This window comes from Macaca nemestrina, chromosome 3, assembly GCF_043159975.1.
Source record: "Macaca nemestrina isolate mMacNem1 chromosome 3, mMacNem.hap1, whole genome shotgun sequence".
Lineage (NCBI taxonomy): Eukaryota > Metazoa > Chordata > Mammalia > Primates > Cercopithecidae > Macaca > Macaca nemestrina.
The window spans coordinates 67,794,868-67,818,118 of NC_092127.1; the positions used below are offsets into that span (position 1 = coordinate 67,794,868).

At 38.8% G+C, this 23,251-nt stretch overlaps 2 protein-coding genes across 2 annotated transcripts; one reads left to right on the forward strand and one right to left on the reverse strand.

The window, feature by feature from the left end:
* Positions 1-63: 63 nt before the first annotated feature.
* Positions 64-7,796, forward strand: LOC105486148 (cyclin A2). Its single transcript, XM_011748861.2, has 8 exons — positions 64-932; positions 1,704-1,947; positions 3,260-3,372; positions 3,566-3,789; positions 4,728-4,935; positions 5,386-5,499; positions 6,121-6,254; positions 6,617-7,796. The coding sequence occupies exons 1-8, from the start codon at positions 720-722 to the stop codon at positions 6,663-6,665; spliced, it is 1,299 nt and encodes a 432-aa protein (XP_011747163.1). The 5' UTR covers positions 64-719; the 3' UTR covers positions 6,666-7,796.
* On the reverse strand, positions 7,335-22,861 carry LOC105486147 (exosome component 9). Its single transcript, XM_011748859.3, has 12 exons — positions 22,695-22,861; positions 22,267-22,361; positions 21,402-21,521; positions 21,178-21,280; positions 19,509-19,646; positions 16,649-16,731; positions 14,140-14,272; positions 12,576-12,664; positions 10,894-11,040; positions 10,218-10,399; positions 7,793-7,871; positions 7,335-7,480 (listed from the first exon to the last, which is right to left on the reverse strand). Exons 1-12 carry the CDS (start codon positions 22,758-22,760, stop codon positions 7,396-7,398), a joined length of 1,320 nt encoding a protein of 439 aa, XP_011747161.1. The 5' UTR covers positions 22,761-22,861; the 3' UTR covers positions 7,335-7,395.
* Between the last annotated feature and the right edge of the window lie 390 nt (positions 22,862-23,251).

A 23,251-nucleotide genomic window follows, 5' to 3' on the forward strand; every position in this document is an offset into this window, starting at 1 on the left:
TCCTAATAACCGTTTGACTGTAGTTATTAGTCCCTATTAACAAATAAGAAAACGGAGAATCGGAGATACTGAAAAACGTGGTCCAGATTTTAGACCTTGGGAAAAAGTCACTTGAGCTAACTAGAGGTCCCAGAGCTAAAGGCTAGGCAGCCCAAATGATAGTCGCCAAAGTTTAATTCCGCTTAATTCCCTAAAAGGCTTAGAGTCAGCCTTTGGACCGCCTCGCTCTCTAGGTGGCTCAAAGTAATCGGAAGCTCGGGCCCTGAGTACCCCTAGCTCTCCCCGACCCGCGCAGGCGTTTTCTCCCGCCCCAGCCCCAGTTCGTTTCTCCCTCCTGCCCCGCCCCTGCTCAGTTTCCTTTGGTGCTTCCTTCACTCGCTTGCGACCCTGTCGCCTCGAATGACGTCAAGACCGCGAGCGCTTTCATTGGTCCATTTCAATAGTCGCGGGATACTTGAACTGCAAGAACAGCCGCCGCTCCGGCGGGCTGCTCGCTACATCTCGGGGTGTCTTTGGCCCGCCACGCCCGGCCGTGCCTTCCTGCGCCTTTCGCAACCTCCTCGACCCTGCGTGGTCTCGAGCTGGGTGAGCGGGCGGGCGGGTAGGCTGGCCTGGGCTGCGACCGGCGGCTACGACTGTTCTTTGGCCGGGTGGGCTGGGCAGAGTGCACGCTGCTTGGCGCCGCAGGCTGATCCCGCCGTCCACTCCCGGGAGCAGTGATGTTGGGCAACTCCGCGCCGGGGCCTGCGACCCGCGAGGCGGGCTCAGCGCTACTAGCATTGCAGCAGACTGCGCTCCAAGAGGACCAGGAGAATATCAACCCGGAAAAGGCAGCGCCCGTCCAGCAACCGCGGACCCGGGCCGCGCTGGCGGTACTGAAGGCCGGGAACCCGCGGGGTCTAGCGCAGCAGCAGAGGCCGAAGACGCGACGGGTAAAGGGATGCGGGATGTCTGCAGGAGGGTGGGTCGAGCAGGGTTTGGCACTGGCTTAGCAGGCAGAGAAGAGTGGCGAGAAGGCATGTCCTGGGCTTTTGGAAGGGGGCCAGGGTCTGGAGTCCACTTGGTGCTGGTGTGTGGGATGCCACAATAGGAATTCTCCCATTATTAGCATCAGGACCCCGCCAACACTGTGTATGCTGCCTGTCTGCTCTCTATAGGTGGCATCTGCCTGTACATAATGGGGTCAAACCAAGCTCTAAAACGTGTAGTCTTCGCTCAGCTCCGCGCCTTTCTCTCCACTTTTAAACCCCAGGCACTACTGTAGGACTCTGACCCCGCCTCCTCCTCACGGTTAAGAGATAACCTCTACTTTAGAAAAGGGTGTACGAAATAACTTTGCTTTTGGCAAATTCCGCCATTTTAGCCGGATTTGCTCTGTTGCTCCACCCTCGGGCGACAGTGGTGAACCAACACTTTTTTGCCATGTCTTTCCTAAACTTGTCATGTATTGACTTGCCACCCGACCCTTCTTGTGGCCCTGATTAGTTTTGCATAATTCCACCTAGTGTTATCTATTGATAGCCTTTGTGGGAATGCCTGTGACAAATGGGAACATCCCTTCTCTTTTGAATACTCAAACTATTGTTTGTCCCAGAAAGTTTAATTCCTGATAGAGTGGGAGAAAAAGCAAAGGCCAACACCCATAAGAGAAAGAATGCAAAACTATTTAGTAGGCTCAAAGCCAGTTATTTATTTTTGTTTAGGTTGCACCCCTTAAGGATCTTCCTGTAAATGATGAGCTTGTCACCGTTCCTCCTTGGAAAGCAAACAGTAAACAGCCTGCGTTCACCATTCATGTGGATGAAGCAGAAAAAGAGACTCAGAAGAAGCCAGCTGAATCTCAAAAAACGGAGCGTGAAGATGCCCTGGCTTTTAATTCAGCCATTAGTTTACCTGGACCCAGAAAACCATTGGTCCCTCTTGATTATCCAATGGATGGTAGTTTTGGTAAGTTTTAAGGAAAATCTATATGAATTTACGGTAATTATAATTATTAGATATTAATGATTTGCATTTTAAGATGTCTTATGTAGTCATTTTGATTACAGTGAGTTAGGTTTAATGTAACAAGGCTTAGAAAGGATGTGACTTATCTCAGATCTCACAGCTAACACTCGACCTGGTGATGTACAAAAGGATCCTAACCTAGTGCTCTTTCAGGTTCACTGCCAGTCACATCAGTCTAATTATAATTAGATCTTAAATGCTTATTTTAATCTGATCCCATAAATGTGTTCTTGGTTGGGAGAATAGATTTCAGTTTTATTTAACTCACTTATATATCACTTAGAGAGTGCTATTTGAAGATGCAGTCTTAAATATTGTGATTACATAACATCTCTTCCAGTTTTATAATTTTGTTTCTATAAAACCAGTCTGGATTATCATCTGATACCAGAAAGTGACACTTTTCCTCCTACAAGTAAACAGTTGTACCATGGCTGTTTACTCTTACCCATGTATTAAAGTAGCTGCCGCAAACAGCTCTTTGCAGTTTGTACTGTTTCTTTGCCCTAGGGATATCGAGTCACTGGACAGCTCACTAAATCCAGTCTCATTTTAGTTTTAGTTGTATTGATCGTGGGGAAGGAGGGGTGAGCAGGAAAAGTCCTTTGGAAATAATAATTTGTGTGTTTTTATCAAAATTTTGCAGAAAATGTTTAATCTCAAGGTGATCTTTGAAGCGAAAAGAATAATGGATGATACTCTTTGCTTCAAAAGATAATTTATACTACAAAAAATAAATTATTTATAGTGTTAATCCATTTGCCCATAACAAACCTAATTTCTTAATAACACTTGTTAATGGAGGCCATTTAACTGATTCTAGCTATCGCCTAATTGGGCTTTGTATATGTCAGACTCTGGGATCTGCAGTCTCTCTTAGGGCAAATCTTAGATATTATCTCAAAACTTGGATTTTAAATGTTCTGTCCTAACAGAACCACCATGCCATCTGCTCCTTTCTGTTGTGGAAGATGGATACTTTAAGATAATACCTGATTCTCGTTTTCCTGTTAGGGGCCTACTAATATGGTTTTCTTTCCCCCTTCATTAACTAAAATCATTCCAAAGCTATATGTACAGAGATACTGAGACTAAGGTAAAATATTCTACCTTTTTCGTCATGAGAAGCTCTTTTTAGTTTGATGAAATAAGTGCTTTGTTAATATGAAATTCCTTACAAGGGCAGTCATTTTTAGCTATTAAACTAAGTAGACAAACAATTAATTTAATCATATCTTTTTAATTGTCCCAGAGTCACCACATACTATGGACATGTCAATTGTATTAGAAGATGAAAAGCCAGTGAGTGTTAATGAAGTACCAGACTACCATGAGGATATTCACACATACCTTAGGGAAATGGAGGTAAAGGTTCTCTGAATCCAGTTTGTGTAATGTATTTGTTAAATGTGGCTAAATGAAATTGAGAGGATAATGTTTAAATTTTTAAACTAATGAATTATTCTAATGCTACAGTTAAGTTTATAGCATGTAGCCTCTCTTAATTGTAAAATAATCTAATTGCAATTTTAACACTACTAAATACTTTTCTCAATAGGTTAAATGTAAACCTAAAGTGGGTTACATGAAGAAGCAGCCAGACATCACTAACAGTATGAGAGCTATCCTCGTGGACTGGTTAGTTGAAGTAGGAGAAGAATATAAACTACAGAATGAGACCCTGCATTTGGCTGTGAACTACATTGATAGGTTCCTTTCTTCCATGTCAGTGCTGAGAGGAAAGCTTCAGCTTGTGGGCACTGCTGCTATGCTGTTAGCCTCGTAAGTCTACCTTGGTTTGTTTAAAAGTGATCACGATCTTTTGTCTAGGGAAGAAATTGATTTTTAATGGTGACCTTTTAACATACACCAGGCAGAGAGTCAGTGACTACTTCAGGGATGGCAATGTGGTGGGGTTGGGGAAGTGGAGGATGATACTGTGTTCTAATCTATAACACTGTTTTTCCCCAAACTGGATTCCTTGAAGACGATATAGTACACTAGGTTAGAAATTTTAAAACATTTTCCTTCCAATATTACTTTCTGGCATATAAGCAGTGTCTCTTTTATTAAGAAGTAAAGGCTGGGTGCGGTGGCTTGCGCCTATAATCCCAGCAATTTGGGAGGCCAAGGTGGGCGGATCACTTGAGGTCAGGAGTTCGAGACCAGCCTGGTCATCATGGCGAAACCCTGTCTCTACTAAAAATACAAAAATTAGCTGGGCATGGTGACACATGCCTGTAATCTCAGCTACTGGGGAAGCTAAGGCAGGAGAATCGCTTGAACCTGGAGCGGGGAGGTTGCAGTAAGTTAAGATTGGACCACTGCACTCTGGCCTGGGCAAGAGAGCAAGACTGTCTCAAAAAAAAACAATTTAAAAATGAAAACTTGAAACATGTTTTCCTAAGATTTGTATTTCCTAAATTTTCAGCTACTTGGTGAACTCCGGCATTGTTCCCATCTTGAGAAGTCTCATGCCTTTCATTTACTTCCTTTGACTGAACTGGGAAAAATATCTCAAAAGTCCTTTATTGATTTGGGCCTTTTAATTAGCAATTAGCTATCCAGTCTTTACTAGAAATGATGATCAAGTGTCTGGAAATGCAGTGGGTATGGATTTTGGATTCATTCCATATATTCTGCTAATGGGATTTCAGAATTGGGATAAGGAAGCTTGCTTCTCTTTTAGGACTGATTACTTAAAACTTTTTTCATTGTAGAAAGTTTGAAGAAATATACCCCCCAGAAGTAGCAGAGTTTGTGTACATTACAGATGATACCTACACCAAGAAACAAGTTCTGAGAATGGAGCATCTAGTTTTGAAAGTCCTTACTTTTGACTTAGCTGCTCCAACAGTAAATCAGTTTCTTACCCAATACTTTCTGCATCAGCAGCCTGCAAACAGCAAAGTTGAAAGTTTAGCAATGGTGAGTTAACTTTCATTTTGTTGAATGGCGATTCTTAGGTAATGTAAGCCCTAATTCCTTTGTACAGGAATGTAGTTCCTTTGTACAGCATGGTGAAGAGATTTAGTATTCAGATGGAGATTAATGCTGCAGTATGGAAGAAAGCCTGCTGCTGGCAAAAGATAATCTATATCAGGAAAGCACTAGAAGCAGAGGTCTAAGGATGACATCTTGGGGATGGGTAGTCAGAAGAATTGTTTTTTAAAAGTTAATAAAGGAGGGAAAATACAGGATGAGGATGGAACAAAACACTAAAATGATTGATATGTTTAAAGATGAGGCTGTGAAATATTTTTTTCTAGGGTTGCTACAGAGCCATTATCAAAGGCAGGAAAAAATTAGGTTAGAAGGCAGAGGTTTGACATTTGAATTCTAAACGCTCTTGTGATCATAAAGTATTTTTTATTCCAGTTTTTGGGAGAATTAAGTTTGATAGATGCTGACCCATACCTAAAGTATTTGCCATCAGTTATTGCTGGAGCCGCCTTTCATTTAGCACTCTACACAGTCACAGGACAAAGCTGGGTATGTATTACGGTCTTCACACACCTATCTTGTGACTGAAATGCCTATGCCAGATTAAATAATAATTGTCCTACAAAACTGAGGGTTGCCTAGATGTTCTTACTTGGAAAAACTTCAAATATATACAGTTGACCTTTGAAAAATACAGGTTTGAACTGTGTGAGTCCACTTACACATGGATTTTTTTCCAATTACATGTGGATTGAAACTACAGTATTCAGGGAATTCAAAACCCATATATATGGAAGGGTGGCTGCAGGACTTGAATATGTACAGATTTGGGTATACTTGGGGAGGGTCCTGGAACCAATCCCTCATGGATACTGAGGGATGATTATATACTGTTTAAGGCATGTTACCTGTTGAACAGTAGCTTTTTGTTAGGTAGTAAGCTTAGTTGTAATTTGGATTGAAAGGTGAGCTTTTTAAAAAGCATCTGACCTGTTGCTGGCAGAGAAAGTAGTAAAAAATGGATCGAGAGATGGAATAATGGCCTGAGAAAGCTAGTAGTTGGAAAAGTTAAAGATTAGTACTGAAATTTAACATAAGCTTAATGCTAACTATTAACTGGTGTCTGTTACTAAAAGCACAACTCAGGGCTTCCTATTCTCTTCTCTGTAGCCTGAATCATTAATACGAAAGACTGGATATACCCTGGAAAGTCTTAAGCCTTGTCTCATGGACCTTCACCAGACCTACCTCAAAGCTCCACAGCATGCACAACAGTCAATAAGAGAAAAGTACAAAAATTCAAAGTAAGAATTAACTTGAATATGGAAGCTTACTTTTCTAGATTATGGTTCAGAGATCTTTGACATTTTAACTTCATTCATGAATCTGCCATAGCCTCCTTAAGAAGCTGTTCTCTTAATTGGTTATGTGTTTGAAGAAGGTTGCAGTTCATGCTTTCTGCCCTGGGTCTGGGGGAGGAGAGAGAAGGAAGAGGGGCATGCATGTGTGTTTCAGGGACCAATGTTTCTAACACCATCAACTCGGTCAGAGAGAAATAACATTTTTTAGTTCCCAATACATGAGTACAAACATTATTCCATGATCTCCTTTACCCAGTGACTGCTTACTAAAAATGTTTTTGTTTTTTTTTTTTTCCTACTTACAGGTATCATGGTGTTTCTCTCCTCAACCCACCAGAGACACTAAATCTGTAACAATGAAAGACTGCCTTTGTTTTCTAAGATGTAAATCACTCAAAGTATATGGTGTACAGTTTTTAACTTAGGTTTTAATTTTACAATCATTTCTGAATACAGAAGTTATGGCCAAGTACAAATTATGGTATCTATTACTTTTTAAATGGTTTTAATTTGTATATCTTTTGTATATGTATCTGTCTTAGATATTTGGCTAATTTTAAGTGGTTTTGTTAAAGTATTAATGATGCCAGCTGTCAGGATAATAAATTGATTTGGAAAACTTCGCAAGTCAAATTTAACTTCTTCAGGATTTCAATTAAAAAAGTTTACTTGGTTTACTATATAATGGGAAGTGAAAACCTTCCTCTAAAATTAAAGTAGGTTTAGGAAAACAGACCCTCAAATTCTAACATTCATTTTCCTAAGCAACTGGATCAATTTGCTGATGGGCATAATCTAAGCATATCTGAATACAGACTTTTTCACTCTTTGTAAAACCTGTTTAGGTTCTGCAAACTAAACAGAGGCTGGGAGCAGAAGAGGGTGGGAAGCTTACGTGCAAATTAACAGACGAGAAATGCTCCAGAAGGTTTATTATTTTAAAGCATAACATTAAAAACAAAAAACTATTTTTAAAACCCTGCTAGATTTTATAATGGATTTGTGAATAAAAAATACCCAGGGTTCTTAGAATGGAATAAATATCCTTTTAATAGTTATATATACAAATATACAACTGTTAGCTTTAATTGGCAGCTCTCTTCTTTTTTCTTCTTTTCACTGGCTTTTTACTTGGTGCTTTTTCTTGTTTTGCACTGGTGGTCTGTGTTCTGTGAATAAAGTAAGAATTTACTAAGCGTATGCTTGTTAAGTTTTGGATTATTGAAATAAGAGGCATTTCTTAGTTTTCCAATAGGATATAAAATGTGTAAGACTGGCATCCAAAGAGTTCTATAGATTTTGGTCCTAATTTTTATAAATCACAAGGTAAAGAAATCACAGAACAGATGGATCGCTAATGAAAAAGGGACGTCTTTTTGTTTATGGTCGTGTGGCAAGATGAGAGTAAAACCAGAGAGCAAACCTCTAGAAGTGTTGAATATATATATATATACATTTGAAATAAACCAGAAACGTGTTACCTTATTTTCTTTGGATTCTTGTCTGGTTCCAAAATGATCATTTCTTCTTCTTCACTATCTGACAGTATTATGGGAGCATCTTTTTTAAAAAAAAAAAAAAAAAAAAAAAAGGGTAAGCAATCTCTTGCAATATTTACTTCTGCACAAGTTTATTTCTATCAGACGTTCTAAAACTCTTATTGCTGGGGCTGGGGTTGGGCTGGGCGTGGTAGCTCACACTTTGAATCCCCGCATTTTAGTAGGCTGAGGTCATTTTGGTCACCTGAGGTCAGGAGCTCGAGTCCAGCCTGGCCAACATGGTGAAACACCATCTCTATTAAAAACAGAAAAATTAGCCAGTTGTGGTGGCATGTGCTTATAGGCCCAGCTACTCGTGAGGCTGAGGCATGAGAATCGCTTGAACCAGGGAGGTGGAGGTTGCAGTACCACTGTACTCCAGTCTGGGTGACAGAGGAAGACTCCATCCTAAAAAATAAATAAAAATAAGACTATTTGCATATAATAGCCCATGCCACTCTTTAGGTGGAGGCTTACTCTTCTCTTTAAATCAGCTTCTTAGAGCACTCTAGAACTTGTCTGTAACATTTGTTTCTTTAAACTCTTATTTCCTGCAAGTGCTCGAATGGCGTGACAATTTGGTAAATGTCATAATAGAAAAGTTAGGGGGAAATCTATATAGCATCTTTTGTAGAGACAATTGAATTGTTTGTGCTACTCTATTCCTCCAGAAATAGTTCCAGTTTACATTCCAATAAATAAAAACCCATTTCCCATATACCTTTGGCATTGCTGGTATTTTTAATACTGCCCAAAATACAGTAACAAAAAATGCCATGTCATTTTTCTTTGGATTTTATTTGTATTACTATCAGGGCTGACCATGAAAAATATTACTGGCCATTTGTATATTTTGAGTACTGCTCCCTGTCTTTTGCCCATTTTTCTCCTGATCATTAGTTAATGATATACATAAAACGTGAATTAACCCATATCAATTCTTTGTATTTTTAGTTTTCAGTTAGTTTCTCCCTTTCTTCACATGCTTTAAAAAGGCTGTACCTGCTCCATTTTTCCAATTCTTAGGTCCACCTTCATTATATTCAATTGAAAATACTATTCACTGTTAGAAGAATACACTAAACAAACATATAAGGTATATGCAAGTGCAAGGATATTGTTAACAGTGAAAAAATGGAAACAACTTACATCTTCAACAATAAGAGAATTGTTAAACCAACTAGTTATATTCAATGCTACATAAGTCTATGCAGCATTAGCTTACATCACTGCACAGAGAGTAAATAAATACCTGGGACAAGTATTTGGAAGAATTATACCAAATAGAAGTAACCACTGGGAAATATGAGTAAGGGTCCCAATCAATGGGAAATTTTTTCCTTCCCTATTAAGTAAAAAAACAAAAAGCTCAGGCTCTAGTAGTGTTCATAATTTCTCTCTTTGAAAACAGAAGTATTTGTTTTACATTCCTACTAAACATATCACCTTCAGTTTTCCCTGCCAGCCTAGTTCCCAGTTCCTTGTAGGATTTCTGTTCTTACCACATAAGAAAATAAGTCATTATTCTATTATCTAGACCAGCAAGAATTTGCTTTTTTTTTTTTTAAGTAAAAATAACCATACACAAAAACAACTTCTTCAGTTCTATGGCTTTCAAAATGCAAGCAACGTCTAGGACTATCAGTATTCTAGTCATTTCTAGAATTTTTTTATGTTCTAATACTGCAATGTCTAGTATGGTAGCCACTAGCTACATGTGGCTGCTTAATTTTGTATTAAATAAAATTAAAAATTCAGTTCTCAGTAATACAAACCACATTTCAAGTGTTCAGTAGCCACGTGGGGCTAGTGGCTGCTATACCAGTGTAATGTTTCTATCCCAGAAAGTTTTATTTAGACAGTATTACATGTTCCGATAAAGGATGGGCTTTTTGTTTCAGTCTAGAAACCACAAAAAAAGACAGCACGGAGGAATAAGATCTTCCAGAAACTCATTCCCTTAAAACCCACCCAAATACATTACAAAAAAAAATTTTTTTTAATTAAAAATGTCACTATCATTTTATGCCAAAGTGTACCACTACTCTACAAAGATATGCATATTCTTTTAGCAAGTCGTGTTAGTACTGCAGTTAGCCACAATAATTTAGTTGAAATTTAAATCACAATATTTAGCCCCTCTAAAAATGCAATACTTATATCCCTATATTTAACTATATATCTATATTCTCTCTATATAGTATCCTGTATGTTATTTATCTAGTATACATCTCTATATAGCTGATATGCTATATATTACTATATATAGTGATAATATAAATTAATATACACATTTTATGCATTGTATATATAAAATACTACATATATGTAATATATAGTAATAAGTGTGCCACAAAGTGTCACCTACCTTGGCTTCCAATATCAGAGACTTCTACTCCAGTGTCCATTTTTATACTATCAAGAATGATAGCTTCATCACCACCGCCTTCATCATCTTCCTTCTCAGAGTCTTCAAGATCACCCCAGGAGTTTTCTACTCCCTCTCCAATTTGGGCAGTTCCAGGAGTCCACAGCACAGGTGTAGAAACACTTAACAAGTTAAGAAAACTGAGTAACAAAAATATTGCTATTTGATGGACTGTTGAAAAAGATGAGAATGAAAGTTTTCTTCTTGTAAGATTGATTCAAGTGTGCCTCAAGTTCCTAGGGAAAAAAAAAACTTAATATAGCTACACTATGGATGGCTGAACAATGAAGAAGAAAAAATAACTCAGGCAAGATTTTATGGATGCAATTAATAATAAGAAATGTGAAGAGACAGCTTCAACATTTTAGTTACAGTACTAAATTAAATTGGTCCTTAAAACACAATCTGGTTTTTCCAGGATAACTGAAGAGAAGCTGAATGTTATACCATCAACAGAATATGACTCACATCACTATCTTGTATTTTAAGTGTTTTTTCTAACAAAGTACAGTGTTTACAAAAACTAATTTCAGTATATACATCCTTCATATAGCCTAATATTATAATGCCAAGTGTTACGAATCTTGTTACTGCAAAAACCACCAAATAAAGATACACTTCTGAAGGAGGTTCTGCTTCAGCAATGATTTCTTCTGCTTTTTCTTCTACATCCGAGGTATCAATAGGGGCCTTTTCCATTTTAAATGCTGTGATCCTTTGATTTGCTATAGACTCTGCAAAACCAAACTTTCCACCTTCTTTCCTGTATGTGGGGGTTTTTTTGGTGGGAAGGAAGCGGGAGGAAGGTAACAGATTAGACAGAAGACAGGAAGGGAAAAAAACTATTATCCTTTGGTGGATGAAAAATACTGAAAGAGAATTAGTTTATCTAACTTAACCTCACCAATTTATTATGCCTAACAAGAGCCAATAGCATAATCATTTATTAAACCATGTGCCAGACCATGTGCTAGGTGCTTAAAATACACTATTCTCTAACCCTCAAATCAGCCCTACCAGGTAGTGTTAATATCCCATATTATAGAAGAGGACACTGAAATGCTGGGTTATATATCTTGCTTAAGATAGCACAGTAAGAAGTAGAGATGGGAATCAACCTGTTTCCTTAAATTAATTTGAGTTACTAGATTATTTTTATCCTAAGAAAATGTTAACTGTTAAAGAAAAATCTTAGGTCTCCAGGTGTGGTGGTTCATACCTGTAATCCTAATATTTTGGGAGGCCCAGGTGGGTGGATCACCTGAGGTCTGGAGTTTGAGACTGGCCTGACCAACATGGCGAAACCCCATCCCTACTAAAAATACAAAAATTAGCCAGGCATGGTGGTATGCATCTGTAATCTCAGCTATTTGGGAGGCTGAGGCAGGAGAATCACTTGAAGCCATGAGGCAGATGCTGCAGTGAGCCAAGATTGCACAAATGCACTATAGCCTAGGTGACAGAGTGAGACTCCATCTCAAAAAACAAAAATCTTACATGATTTTTCAATATAGGTTATATTTAAATTGCAGAAAATATAGTAAGTCCAATCAACTTTCTAAAAACACACTAAGTAGTACACTCAATTGCGATTAACAAATAAGGAAAGATCAAGTGTGAAGTTTATATGGTTGCCCTTGTTCAAGGAAAATCCTTAAGAGAAAAAATACATTAAAAGACCATTTAGGGCCATTTCCTGTTCCCTGTGTTGTGTCTTGGAGCCTGGAGCAATGAAGACCTCTTGCTCTTAGGCGGGTCTTTCCTCTTCATTGTTTTGGAATTCTGGACTTGACCCAGCGTTAAATTCCCATCTGTGATGCATTTTGCAATAAGTGGGTTTGATGCCAACACCCTGAAAGATATCCTCATAAAACAAGAATCACCAGCTCCCACACAAAGTAAAAACTGTGATCCTAATTTTAGCAGTGTTAGTAAGGAGCAACTATCCACGAGTCACTGCATCAATAATGCTTGTGTTATAACATCCTCTCCTCCCTAAGGCACAGCAGCAAGTGACACACACTTGTCTGGAAACCAGTTTCATTAATACTTTTATTGTGTCTGTCCAAAGATGAGTAGCAGTATCTGTTACCAGTTTCACTACCTTTCGGAGTTTTGGATAACATATCTATACCATGGTATTTACACTTTTTAATGAGTTAATTTTAAGTGAAATTGCCATTCTAACTTTGTGAAATCAAGTTCATGCATAATAAAGTTTGCCTATACTAAAAAAAAAAAAGTAAATATTTAAAAAATGAAAATAAAAGACCATTTAGTTCTGGAAAAGTTACCTACCTTACTTTTTGGTCATTCTCCAAAGCTTTCAATATTAGCTCTGTAATTTCTGCTACTTTCACACCAGCGATTTTACTGCATCTCAAAACCTATTTATAAAAGTGAATTATGTTGTTTAAAGACGGTAAACCAAATGGTTTTCTCTAACGAAACTAAAACCATGAAATTAATTTTTCTACCTTTATAAATTTAAGCCTGGCTTTTCCAAACATGAATACAATGTAAACACAGATTAAGGCAAGATGTGAAAGTTGTTTTAAGATATGTGAAGGACTATCACATTATGGGAACAGACACAAAAACTTTCTTACACAACAGTATAAATACTAATACCATGGAAGAAACCACAGACACATATGCTCCAGGATGCACTAACTTCCTTTCTTTGTGAGTAATCTGGGTAGTACTTGTGATGCTGGTAAAGATGATGATGATACCAGAAACTAACATTTATTGCACACTTAGTATATGCTAGACACTGTGCAATATATCTTATCTTTATATCCTTATAACAACAAGGTGTTGGCAATAACATCATTCCCTATTTTACAGATAAAGTGAGACCCAAAGATATAAAATCATTTGCCCAAGATCAGCTAGTACGGGGGCAGAACTAGAATTCAAACTAAAGCAGCTTTTAATCACCTACACTGTATGCTATATGGAGATCTATTTTCTAAAAGCTCCCATGTGAATCTGATATGCAGCTGGGTTTCAGAACTACTGCCAATTGTACCCAAATCCTAAAAATAAAACTATCTTTTTACATAATTTCTACTATTGGATGTTTAAAAACTTTTATTTGCTCTTGAGACAGGGTCTTATTCTGTAGCCCAGGCTGGAATGCAGTGGCACGATCTCAGCTCACTCAACCTCCACCTCTTGGGCTCAAGCAATCTTCCCACCTCAGCCTCCCAAGTGGCCGGGACCACAGGCATGCATCACCAAGCTCGGCTAATATTTATTTATTTATTCATTTATATTTTCAGATGGAATTTGGCTCTTGTTGCTCAGACTGGAGTGCAATGGCACGATCTCAGCTCACTGCAACCTCTGCCTCCCATATTCAAGAGATTCTCCTGCCTCAGCCTCCCAAATAGCTGGGATTAAAGGCGTGTGCCAGCCACCACGCCCAGCTAATTTTGTATTTTTAGTAGAGATGGGTTTCATCATGTTGGCCAGGCTTGTCTTGAACTCCTGACCTCAAGTGATCCACCAGCCACGGCCTCCCAAAGTCCTGGGATTACAGGCGTGAGCCACCATGCCCGGCCACTTTTTTTTTAATAGGGATATAAATCTTTTTCTTCACTAGACCCTGCTTCTAGACGGAAGGGTCAGACTCTAGCAGGCCAGACATGGGAGCACCAAGGTAGGAAGGAGGAGGATACCTCATAGCCACCAGTCAACAGAATGTATTTAATAGTGACAATACTGAAACCACATTCTAACACATCCTAGAATCAGTCACTGGAAGTATCCCCATTGGATTTTTGTTAAAAGACAAAAAAAAAGCATCTAAAGAGAAGCAACCTATTCTTAATGGGACATTAATCAAAGCACTAACTTGATCTTTTAGTAGCATTATCCCACCACTGGACTGGATAGTACAAATCTCTCGATGTTTGTTCATGGCAATCACCAGCAAGCCATCCATCACACGTTCTTCTCGTTCATTGGGATCCACCAATAAATATGTTCTGAAACGAATGTTAAATGGACCTGAACAAATCTGAGACCGAATGCTTACCATTTCTTGGGTAATGAATTTTTAAAAGATGACATCAATAAAGTCAACAAAGAATAAAGGTCTGAGCCTATGGATTTGGGTCACTAAAATGGGGAAAGAGACAAGAAAATTACTGTGTTTATGAACACAAATGAATGCTAAGTGGATATCTCTAGTTACTACAATGAAATCACATTAAATTCAGATTGGATTTACTTAAATGATCATCTAAACATAATGCTATCTCTTTGATTAAATGACTTCTGGCTCATTAATAAAAACTTAGATAATGTTAATTTGGCTAACCCTAAAGTTGCCCTAATGTCCTATACTCCAAAGTTCTACTGTGTTCTGCTAATGGCTCATGAAAAAAAATACTGTCTATTTCTGCACTGTCCGGTACACTCATCAATAGTCACCTGTGGTTACTGAGTCCTTGAAATGTAATCAGAGTATGTAAAATATTGGATTTCAGAGACTTAGTGGAAATAAAAGAATGTAGACTTAGTGGAAATAAAAGAATGTAGACTATCTCATGACTAATTACTAAAATACTGATTATTTCATTAAAATGAAAATATATTCATTAAAATATATAAAAATTAATTTTACCTTTTTAATGTGACTACTAAAAATATAAGTACTTAAAATATAAGTAGTCACATTAAAAATTTTGAATTACACATATGAGGCCAGGCATGATGGCTCATGCTTGTAAGCCCAGCACTTTGGGAGGTCAAGACTGCAGGATCACTTGAGCTCATGAGTTTGGGACCAGCCTGGGCAACAAGGTGAGACCCTGTTTCTACAAAAAAAAAATTATTTTTTAATTAGCTGGGTATGCCACACACCTATAGTCCCAGCTACTTGGAAGGCTGAGGTGGGAGGATCACTTGAGTTCAGAAGTTGGGAGGCTGCAGTGAGCTATGATCACACCACTGCACTCCAGCCTGGGTGACAGTGAGACCCTGTCGCAAAAAAATAAAAGAAAAAATTAAAAAGTAACAAAGACGGCACATGGTGGCTCAAGCCTATAATCCCAGCACTTCGGGAGGTGGACATGGGCAGATCACTTGAGCCCAGGAGCTTCAGACCATCCTGGGCAACACAGTGAAATCCCATCTCTACAAAAAATAAATAAGCTGGGCATGGTGTGCACCTGTGGTCCCAGCTATTCAGGAGTCTGAGGCAGGAGAATCACTTGAGCCTGAGAGGTTGAGGCTGCAATAAGCCACGATCTCGCCACTGCACTCAAGCCTGGGTGACAGAGGGAGACCTTGTCTTAAAAAAAAGAAAAAAAAAAAAAAGAAAAAGAAACAGCCAGGCATGGTGGCTCATCCCTGTAATCCAGCATTTTGGGAGGCTGAGGTAGTCAGATCACTTTTGAGCTCAGGAGTTCCAGACCAGTCTGGGCAATATGGCAAAACCTCTTTTTCACAAAAAACACAAAAATTAGCTAGGCATGGTGGTGCATGCCCGTAGTCTCAACTACTCAGAAGGCTGAGGCTGAAGAATTGCTTGAGCCCAGAAAGCAGAGGTTGTAGTGAGCAAAAATCGCACTGCTATACTCCAGCTTGGGCAACAAAGCCAGATCTCATCTCAAAAAAAAAAGGAAAATAAGAAAATTATATATATGGTTCACATTTTATTTCTACTGGACAATGCTAGCCCATTTTCCTCTGATGAAACTCTACACTTACAATCACTAAAACTTGAAAGTTTTTCTCTAGTCCTTGTACACAACACTGTGTGAAATATTTTTATCTTCCCTTGTTTCTAAAGGAATTTAAGGCTCAAGTTTTCATTTGAAAGTACCATTAAATGGACCTGAAAAACTCCAAGTTTTCAGCCACAGAAGGATTTAGCAGTTAAGTAAACACTGGAAAACTGAAGAACATTAGATTTTTTTCCTCCAGTTTGTGAACCATCCCCTCTTGTAACTGACTCCTAGAACTACTCCATCTAATATGCTCCAAAGTCCCCTGTCTTCCAATAACCCACAGTAATTGTCATCCCACTTTCCCAAATTAGAGCCTAGCATATAATTCTCTTAACCCCTGTACATCCTTAGGAAACATAAAACACTACCATGCCATAGTAAACTCCTAAGTTTATAAGTATGCCATGAAAAGAAAAACGTTGAGAAGTATCTTCATCATAGTAGAAGAGTTTTGTTACTTCTATTGAGAAAGCTCTTTGCCAACTAATGCCCTTACAAAGAAAGAAAGGAACTATAAGGTGTTTTAATATTAAGGGAAGTATTTAATATTAACATGACATACTTGAGTAGAACAATAAAATTCCTAGCTGCATTTGTAATTTTGGCCCATAACAAGGCGAGGCTTACCCTTGCTGGAAAAAGGCAAAACTGACACAAATGGGCATGTGGTGGATACTTAATGGTACAGGATCACGCTCTTCAGGTGTATACTGTTTCAAAAGAAAATGTTTAATAATTATAGTCACTAAGTTATGAACATACAAAAAAATCATCTTGCACATCAAATACTAAAATAAAAATGAAGTTCCTTTATTCCTTTGACTACCCAAATAACTTCTTTTATATTAATAATTACCTGTTTGATTTTGCCACTCATGTTCCTCAAACTGTACAACTTCTTCAAAAACCTTTTTCAAAAATTTACTGACATACATATAATTTACATCCCATAAAATCCACTTTTTTTTTGAGACGAAGTTTGTTGCCCAGGCTGGAGTGCAGTGGTACAATCTCAGCTCACCGCAACCTGCCCCTCCCGGGTTCAAGCGATTCTCGTGTCTCAGCCTCCCGAGTAGCTGGGATTACAGGCATGTGCCACCATGCCAGGCTAATTTTGTATTTTTAGTAGAGACGGGGTTTATCCACATTGGTCAGGCTGGTCTTAAACTCCTGACCTCAGGTGATCCACCTGCCTCGGCCACTCATAGTGCTGGCATTACAGGTGTGAGCCACCGCGCCCAGCCAAAACCCACTCATTTTAAGTATATGATTCAATTTTTAGTAAATGTGTAGTTATGGATATATTTATGGACTCATCACCACAATCTAGTTTTTTAACATTTCCATTACTCCCCAAAATTCCTTTGAATCTGTCTGTAGTCCATAGGAGTCTGGTGTACTCCCACCCTAGCCCCAAGGAACCACTGATCTATCTTATTTCTGTCTCTGTAAATCTGACTTTCTGAGCATTCTATATAAATGGAAAAAAAAATTGTAATGTTTTGCGCCTGGCTTCTTTCAACTCAGCATGCTTCATGCACCTTGCAGCATTTGTCAGTAGCTCAGTTCTTTTCATTACTGAACAGTATTTCATTATTTGTATATATGACATTTTATTTATCTACTCACCAGCTGGACATTCGAATTGTTTCCAGTTTCTGGCTAATACATGATGCTATGAATATTTGCATTCAAGTCTCTGAACACAATAAGCTCTTATTCCTCCTGTAGATTCTTAGGCATGGAATTGCTAGAATTTTTTTTTTTTCCAATTTTAAGCCATTGCAATTTGTCTTAATATTATAAAGTCGGCCGGGGGCGGTGGCTCACATCTGTAATCCCAGCACTTCGGAAGGCCGATGCAGGCGAGGTGGGGACTTCGAGACCAGCCTGACCAACACGGAGAAACCCTGTCTCTACTAAAAATACAAAATTAGCCAGGCGTGGTTGTGCATGCCTATAGTTCCAGCTACTTGGGAGGCTGAGGCAGGAAAATCGCTTGAACCCGGGAGGCAGATGTTGCAGTGGGTTGAGATCACAGCCCGGGCAACAAGAGTGAAACTCTTGTCTCAAAAAAAAAAAAAAAAAAAAAAATTACAAGGTTAAATCTGCTGAAAGATGTACATATAAGAGAGGAGTATTTTCAGCTGGCCATGGTGGCTCATGCCTGTAATCCCAACACTTTGGGAGGCCGAGGTGGGAGAATCACTTGAGCCCAGGAGTTCAAGACCAGCCTGGGCAATTTGGTGAAACCATATCTCTACAAAAAACACAAAAATTAGTCAAGCGGGTGGCACACACCTGTAGTCCCTGCTACTCAAGAGACTGAGGAGGGAGGATTGCTTAAGTTCAAGAGGCAGAGGGTACAGTGAGCCGAGATCATGCCACTGCACCCCAGCCTGGACAACAGAGTGAGACCCTGTCTCAAAAAAAAAAAAAAAAAAAGAGTATTTCCTTCTAATGTTATTTTTCTGAATATAGAATGTTGTCTACACTTAAAACTTAAGAAAGCTGCCAAACTTTTCCAACATGGCTGTACCATTTTACATTCCCACTAGCAAGAACACCACAGTATTCTTTAATTGATCTTTCAAGTGTAGTAATCGCTTTCTACTTTTTTTCACTTCCTTATATAAACTCCCTCCTCTAAAAGAATATTACCTCTACTGTTAATAAACCTTTGTCCCTACTTCTCACTTTTTAACGGTTCTGCTCCAGTCTACTGCCCAAAAGCAAAATTATGAATCATTGTTTAGAAAATCTGGGCATCTGATGTGTCCTTTTGCAACTTCAGGATTCAAACTACAACTACGGTGCACTTTCATCATTCTAGCATGTAATTTATATAAATTAAAACTGACATACTCAGAACAAAAGATAAAGAAAATGTAGGTCAATGGTTTTCAAAATGTGCTCCCTGGACCAGCAACATGAGTATTACGTAAGAACTCAAAGTTAAAAGTACAAATCTTAAGTCGTAGCCCTGTTTCACTTTGGGAGTAGAGTCTAGCAATATGTTTTAACAAGCCCTCCGGGTATTTCTGATGGACTTTCATCAGCTCTTTGCCTAATGAACAAACATCCTGGAGACAAATATGAATCTGCTGATTCCTCAGTGCTTTTCAGCTATTGCATACCTCTTGCAGGGTAAGCATCTCACTGTGCTGAGATTCATTTATTTTTCACACATATGGCCCTTAAACATAAGTCAAACACTTCATCTAATGCTCAATCCAAAATAGTCATCTAATTCTATTCTGGAAAACCAAGCTACGGTATGTTCTTACTGACAAATGTTTCAATAGAGGAACTGTTAAGAGATTTCAAGGGCAATTTTGACCATATGCAGTTTTAGTCTTATGAACAAATTTTTAGAACCTACCCAATTGCCATCTACAACATAACTTCACTAAAAACAAGTTTCCTGCACATTTAGGACCCTCCTCATTCATTCGTATCAAGGATCCTGGTTCACATAAGAGCTTACCAGTGTTACTTCATCTCCTTGGACAGAGACATCAGGTCTTCGGAAGTGACATAAAGCCACAATTGCAGCAATGCTGGCAGCATCAATAATATTTCCATCATGATTTAATAAATGTAGGTCTACACGTATTTGCCAAACCTGATAGTGAATTTAAAATAAAATAAATCCTGATTACAACCAGTGGCTATTTATCAAGAAAAGTAACATTGTGCACAAAGTAATTTTTCTTGCTGTTAAAACATGCAGTTACTCCTTCTAGTTTGTTAACAAAAAATGTATTTTAGAAAATTTAAGCCAAACATCTGAAATACTATGTGAGTCGTTTAATCATAGAACACATACTTTAAATAGACAGAACTACTCTAATGTTTAATACTAAGATTTTCCTAACCTCAAATCTAATTACATTTTTATCATGTCTGTTAAAAACCACAAACTCTAGGTCAGGCACAGTGGCATTCACCTGTAATCCCAGCACTTTGGGAGGCGAAGATGGGAGAATTGCTTGAGCCTAGGAGTTCGAGACCAGCCTGGGCAACACAGCAAGACCCTATCTCTACGAAAAAAAAAAAGTTTTTTAGTTAGCTGGGTGGAGTGGCATGCGCCTGTAGTCCTAGCTATTCGGGAGGCTAAGGAGAGAGGATCCCTTGAGCCCAGGAGTTTAAGGTTACAGTGAGCTATAATAACACCACTGCACTCCTGCCTGGATGAAAGTGTCACTGTCCCTAACAGAAAATAATGAATATTTTCAAAAATTAAAAAACGTTAACCTTTTAGGTTTTGTGATATTTTTAATAACTTTACAAGTAATGCAAATAGGAAGTATTATACTTAGGTATGGAATATGGAAAGCTAAATGACTTCTGTGGAATAAAAATGCTTGTCAAAATACCCTAATCAAGAATCAAATTCTGGCCAGGCACAGTAGCTCACGCCTATAATCCCAGCACTTTGGGAGGCCAAGGTGGGTGGATCACTTGAGGTCTGGAGTTCAAGACCAGTCTGATGGTGAAACTCTGTCTCTACTAAAAATACAAAAATTAGCCGGGTGTGGTGGCAGACGCCTGTAGTTCCAGCTGCTCAGAAAGCTGAGTGGGAGAATTGCTTGAACAGGGGAGGCAGAGGATGCAGTGAGCTGAGATTATACCACTGCACTCCAATCTGGGCAACAGAGTGAGACTCTGTCTCAAAAAAAAAAAAAGAATAAAATTCTAATATCCTAATGCAGCACAATTTATGGGGACTAAGATTTTCAAAATTATCCCTGCCACTGACATGGTGTGGCCCTGTGTAACTCGATAAACCTATCCAAATGAAGGATTTCTTCTGTTCTTGAGTTCTGCATGAAAAAGGAAAACTACCTGCTTCTATGAACACATGCAGATAAGAAAATGAGATTATATGAAAAAGCCACAAATTCTTTGAATAAAATATTTTTACACAAAAATCTAAGTTGCTATTTTCACCCTTTTAGAATAATGCTTTTTATCCCTTCAGAGAGATAGAGGTGGCACAAAGTTCTAAGGGTATCACTCAAGAACATCTGAAGTGAAGTGAATCAGTACAAAACTTGAGTTGACTAAAGTTCTGAGAATAAAAGCTCAGACACCGGGATCCATGAATCAACAGTATTCATCCTAAGATTAAGAATTATGGGCATATTCCCCACCTTTTCACCAGCAACAACACAGAGAGATTCAGTGTCTATACACTTCGAATTTCTTAGACATCTTTCCAAGAGTCGATTCAACTTCACCAAGAGATCTGACTGCCTATAATAAGAAAATAGGAATGGGCTACTGTCATGAAATATAACACCAGGTATTAAAACAAAAGCGCATTGCTGTTAGGTTCTCCTATGACTAAAGCAGCTTAAGAAAAAGATTTAAATACCTGCCAGGTTCGAAAGCTGGAGCAGCCATCTGAGAGAGTTCAAGGTTAAAAAAAAGAATACCTTCTGTTGCCCTATTGAGTTTTGGAGACACAAGTTCACAGGAAACCTGTCCAAGAACTCTGCAAAGATAAAGTACAAAGTATTAACTAAATAGACTCTCCTTCCAAAAAAAAAAAATCTGAAACAGATCACAAGTTTCAATCTTAATGTGAGTAATATCATAGTAAGCCAGATAAATCATAGAAAGTAAAAAATATATGTAAAGTATAATATACACAGAAATAAAACATAAATTGGTGCAACTAAAAACACGACAGAAAAAACACCTCTCTTCTTATTACAATGTTTACTATTCCACAGATTGTTCTAAAAAATCAATGACCTTTACCTCTAAAGCAAGTATTTATTGATACAAGATGGCATGAAAACTTGAGATTTAAGTGTTTTCACATGCCATAGTTCACCACCATTAACTGACCAAATAGCCTTACAACTTTCAAATGAATATTTGAAAACCTAACTTTCATGTCACTCGAAAAACAGGAAATCAGGATGTACACTTAATGACAAGATGCTCAAGATCTCTGTATTAGTGTGAGAAACAAATTCGATATGAGCACTACTGGTTGTCTACACGATTTACAGAAGTCAGAACTGTGATAGGTGACAGAAAATACGTTTATGATTAAAAAGTTCAAGTGTGACCACAAAATCAAAAAATCTTGCATAAAAAATACTTATTTTTGTCAGCTAAACAAAGAATACTGTGCAGACTTCTTAGCTGCTTTATAAACAACCGAGTCAATAAGGTCTTTTTTCAAACTTCTCCCTTTTCAATGTGTTATCTCATTTAAATCCTGTTACCTTGTTTTGCCAAGTTCCACAATGCAGCATCCGTAATCTGTTCCAAATGAGATCCTGATGTTCCTATAATCATAGGTTTGTCTGCCATCCAGCCGCTGTTAAGCACAAATTCATTCATTCATTTATTCCTTCAACAAGTATGTCTTAAGCAACTACTTTTTGTCTGGCCCTGGGCTAAGCACTTGGGGGAAAGTGGAAGCCTAACCACCCCGCCCATACAAGAAAGTGGAAACTACAGCACGGACAACTGCTGGGGTGACTAGAGACTTGAAAAGAACCTGTCGAAAAAAAATAAAGCCTGGGGAATGGGGTGAACGTGCCGGTCGTTCCCCTAATGGCTCCCCCGGCCCAGGCGGGCCAGGTATGAGTCCACACCTTGAGACCCGGGCGCCCATGCAGCGCGCAATTCTGCGGGGACCAAACCATACCTTCTTTTCTTCGATGGCACGGAGTAGGAAGCGGCGTTCGCAGTTTGAGAGTGGCGTTTCCTTCATGGTATTGGGTCACCGGCCCCACAGGCACCAGAATCCGCGGGAAAAACGGAAACTGACTTTTCCTTACGCGCCGCTGCCGGTCCCGAGGCGCAGGAAAATTTCGTCATCAAAACGCGGCGGCAGGAAATAGGCAAGGGCTTGGGCAGTCGCTACTGCGCAGACTCAAAGCATGATTGGGGCGGGCCAGCGGTCAGCAAGAAGCCAGTGCGGCTTAGGGAGGGCGTTTCTGAACGTGAAATTGCGTTTCTTTTCTCATAAAATGCGGAGGAGAAAAGGATACTCAAAATAACCATCAGAGTGGTAGAAATTAATATCAGTAGACCTCTCTCACACTTCACCGTTCGCTCAGTCCTCTTGCGGGGTGGAGACTAGAGAGATACTACTGCAATTTCACAGATGAGTTGACATTGGCCCCTAGAAAGCCGCAGATGCAGGATTTGGAGCATATTAAATGAACAAACACTGGAATGAGGCGGCATAAGGGTTGCGGG

Excerpts from the sequence above, each read along its gene's own strand:
- LOC105486147 (XM_011748859.3), bottom strand. The coding sequence starts at position 22,760 with ATGAAGGAAACGCCACTCTCAAACTGCGAACGCCGCTTCCTACTCCGT. Across the intron at positions 22,362-22,694 it reads GTGCCATCGAAGAAAAGAAG|CGGCTGGATGGCAGACAAAC; the intron begins GTATGGTTTGGT and ends TGTGCTTAACAG. Across the intron at positions 11,041-12,575 it reads GAGAATGACCAAAAAGTAAG|GAAAGAAGGTGGAAAGTTTG; the intron begins GTAGGTAACTTT and ends CCCCACATACAG.
- LOC105486148 (XM_011748861.2), top strand. The coding sequence starts at position 720 with ATGTTGGGCAACTCCGCGCCGGGGCCTGCGACCCGCGAGGCGGGCTCA. Across the intron at positions 933-1,703 it reads AGAGGCCGAAGACGCGACGG|GTTGCACCCCTTAAGGATCT; the intron begins GTAAAGGGATGC and ends ATTTTTGTTTAG. Across the intron at positions 1,948-3,259 it reads TCCAATGGATGGTAGTTTTG|AGTCACCACATACTATGGAC; the intron begins GTAAGTTTTAAG and ends TAATTGTCCCAG.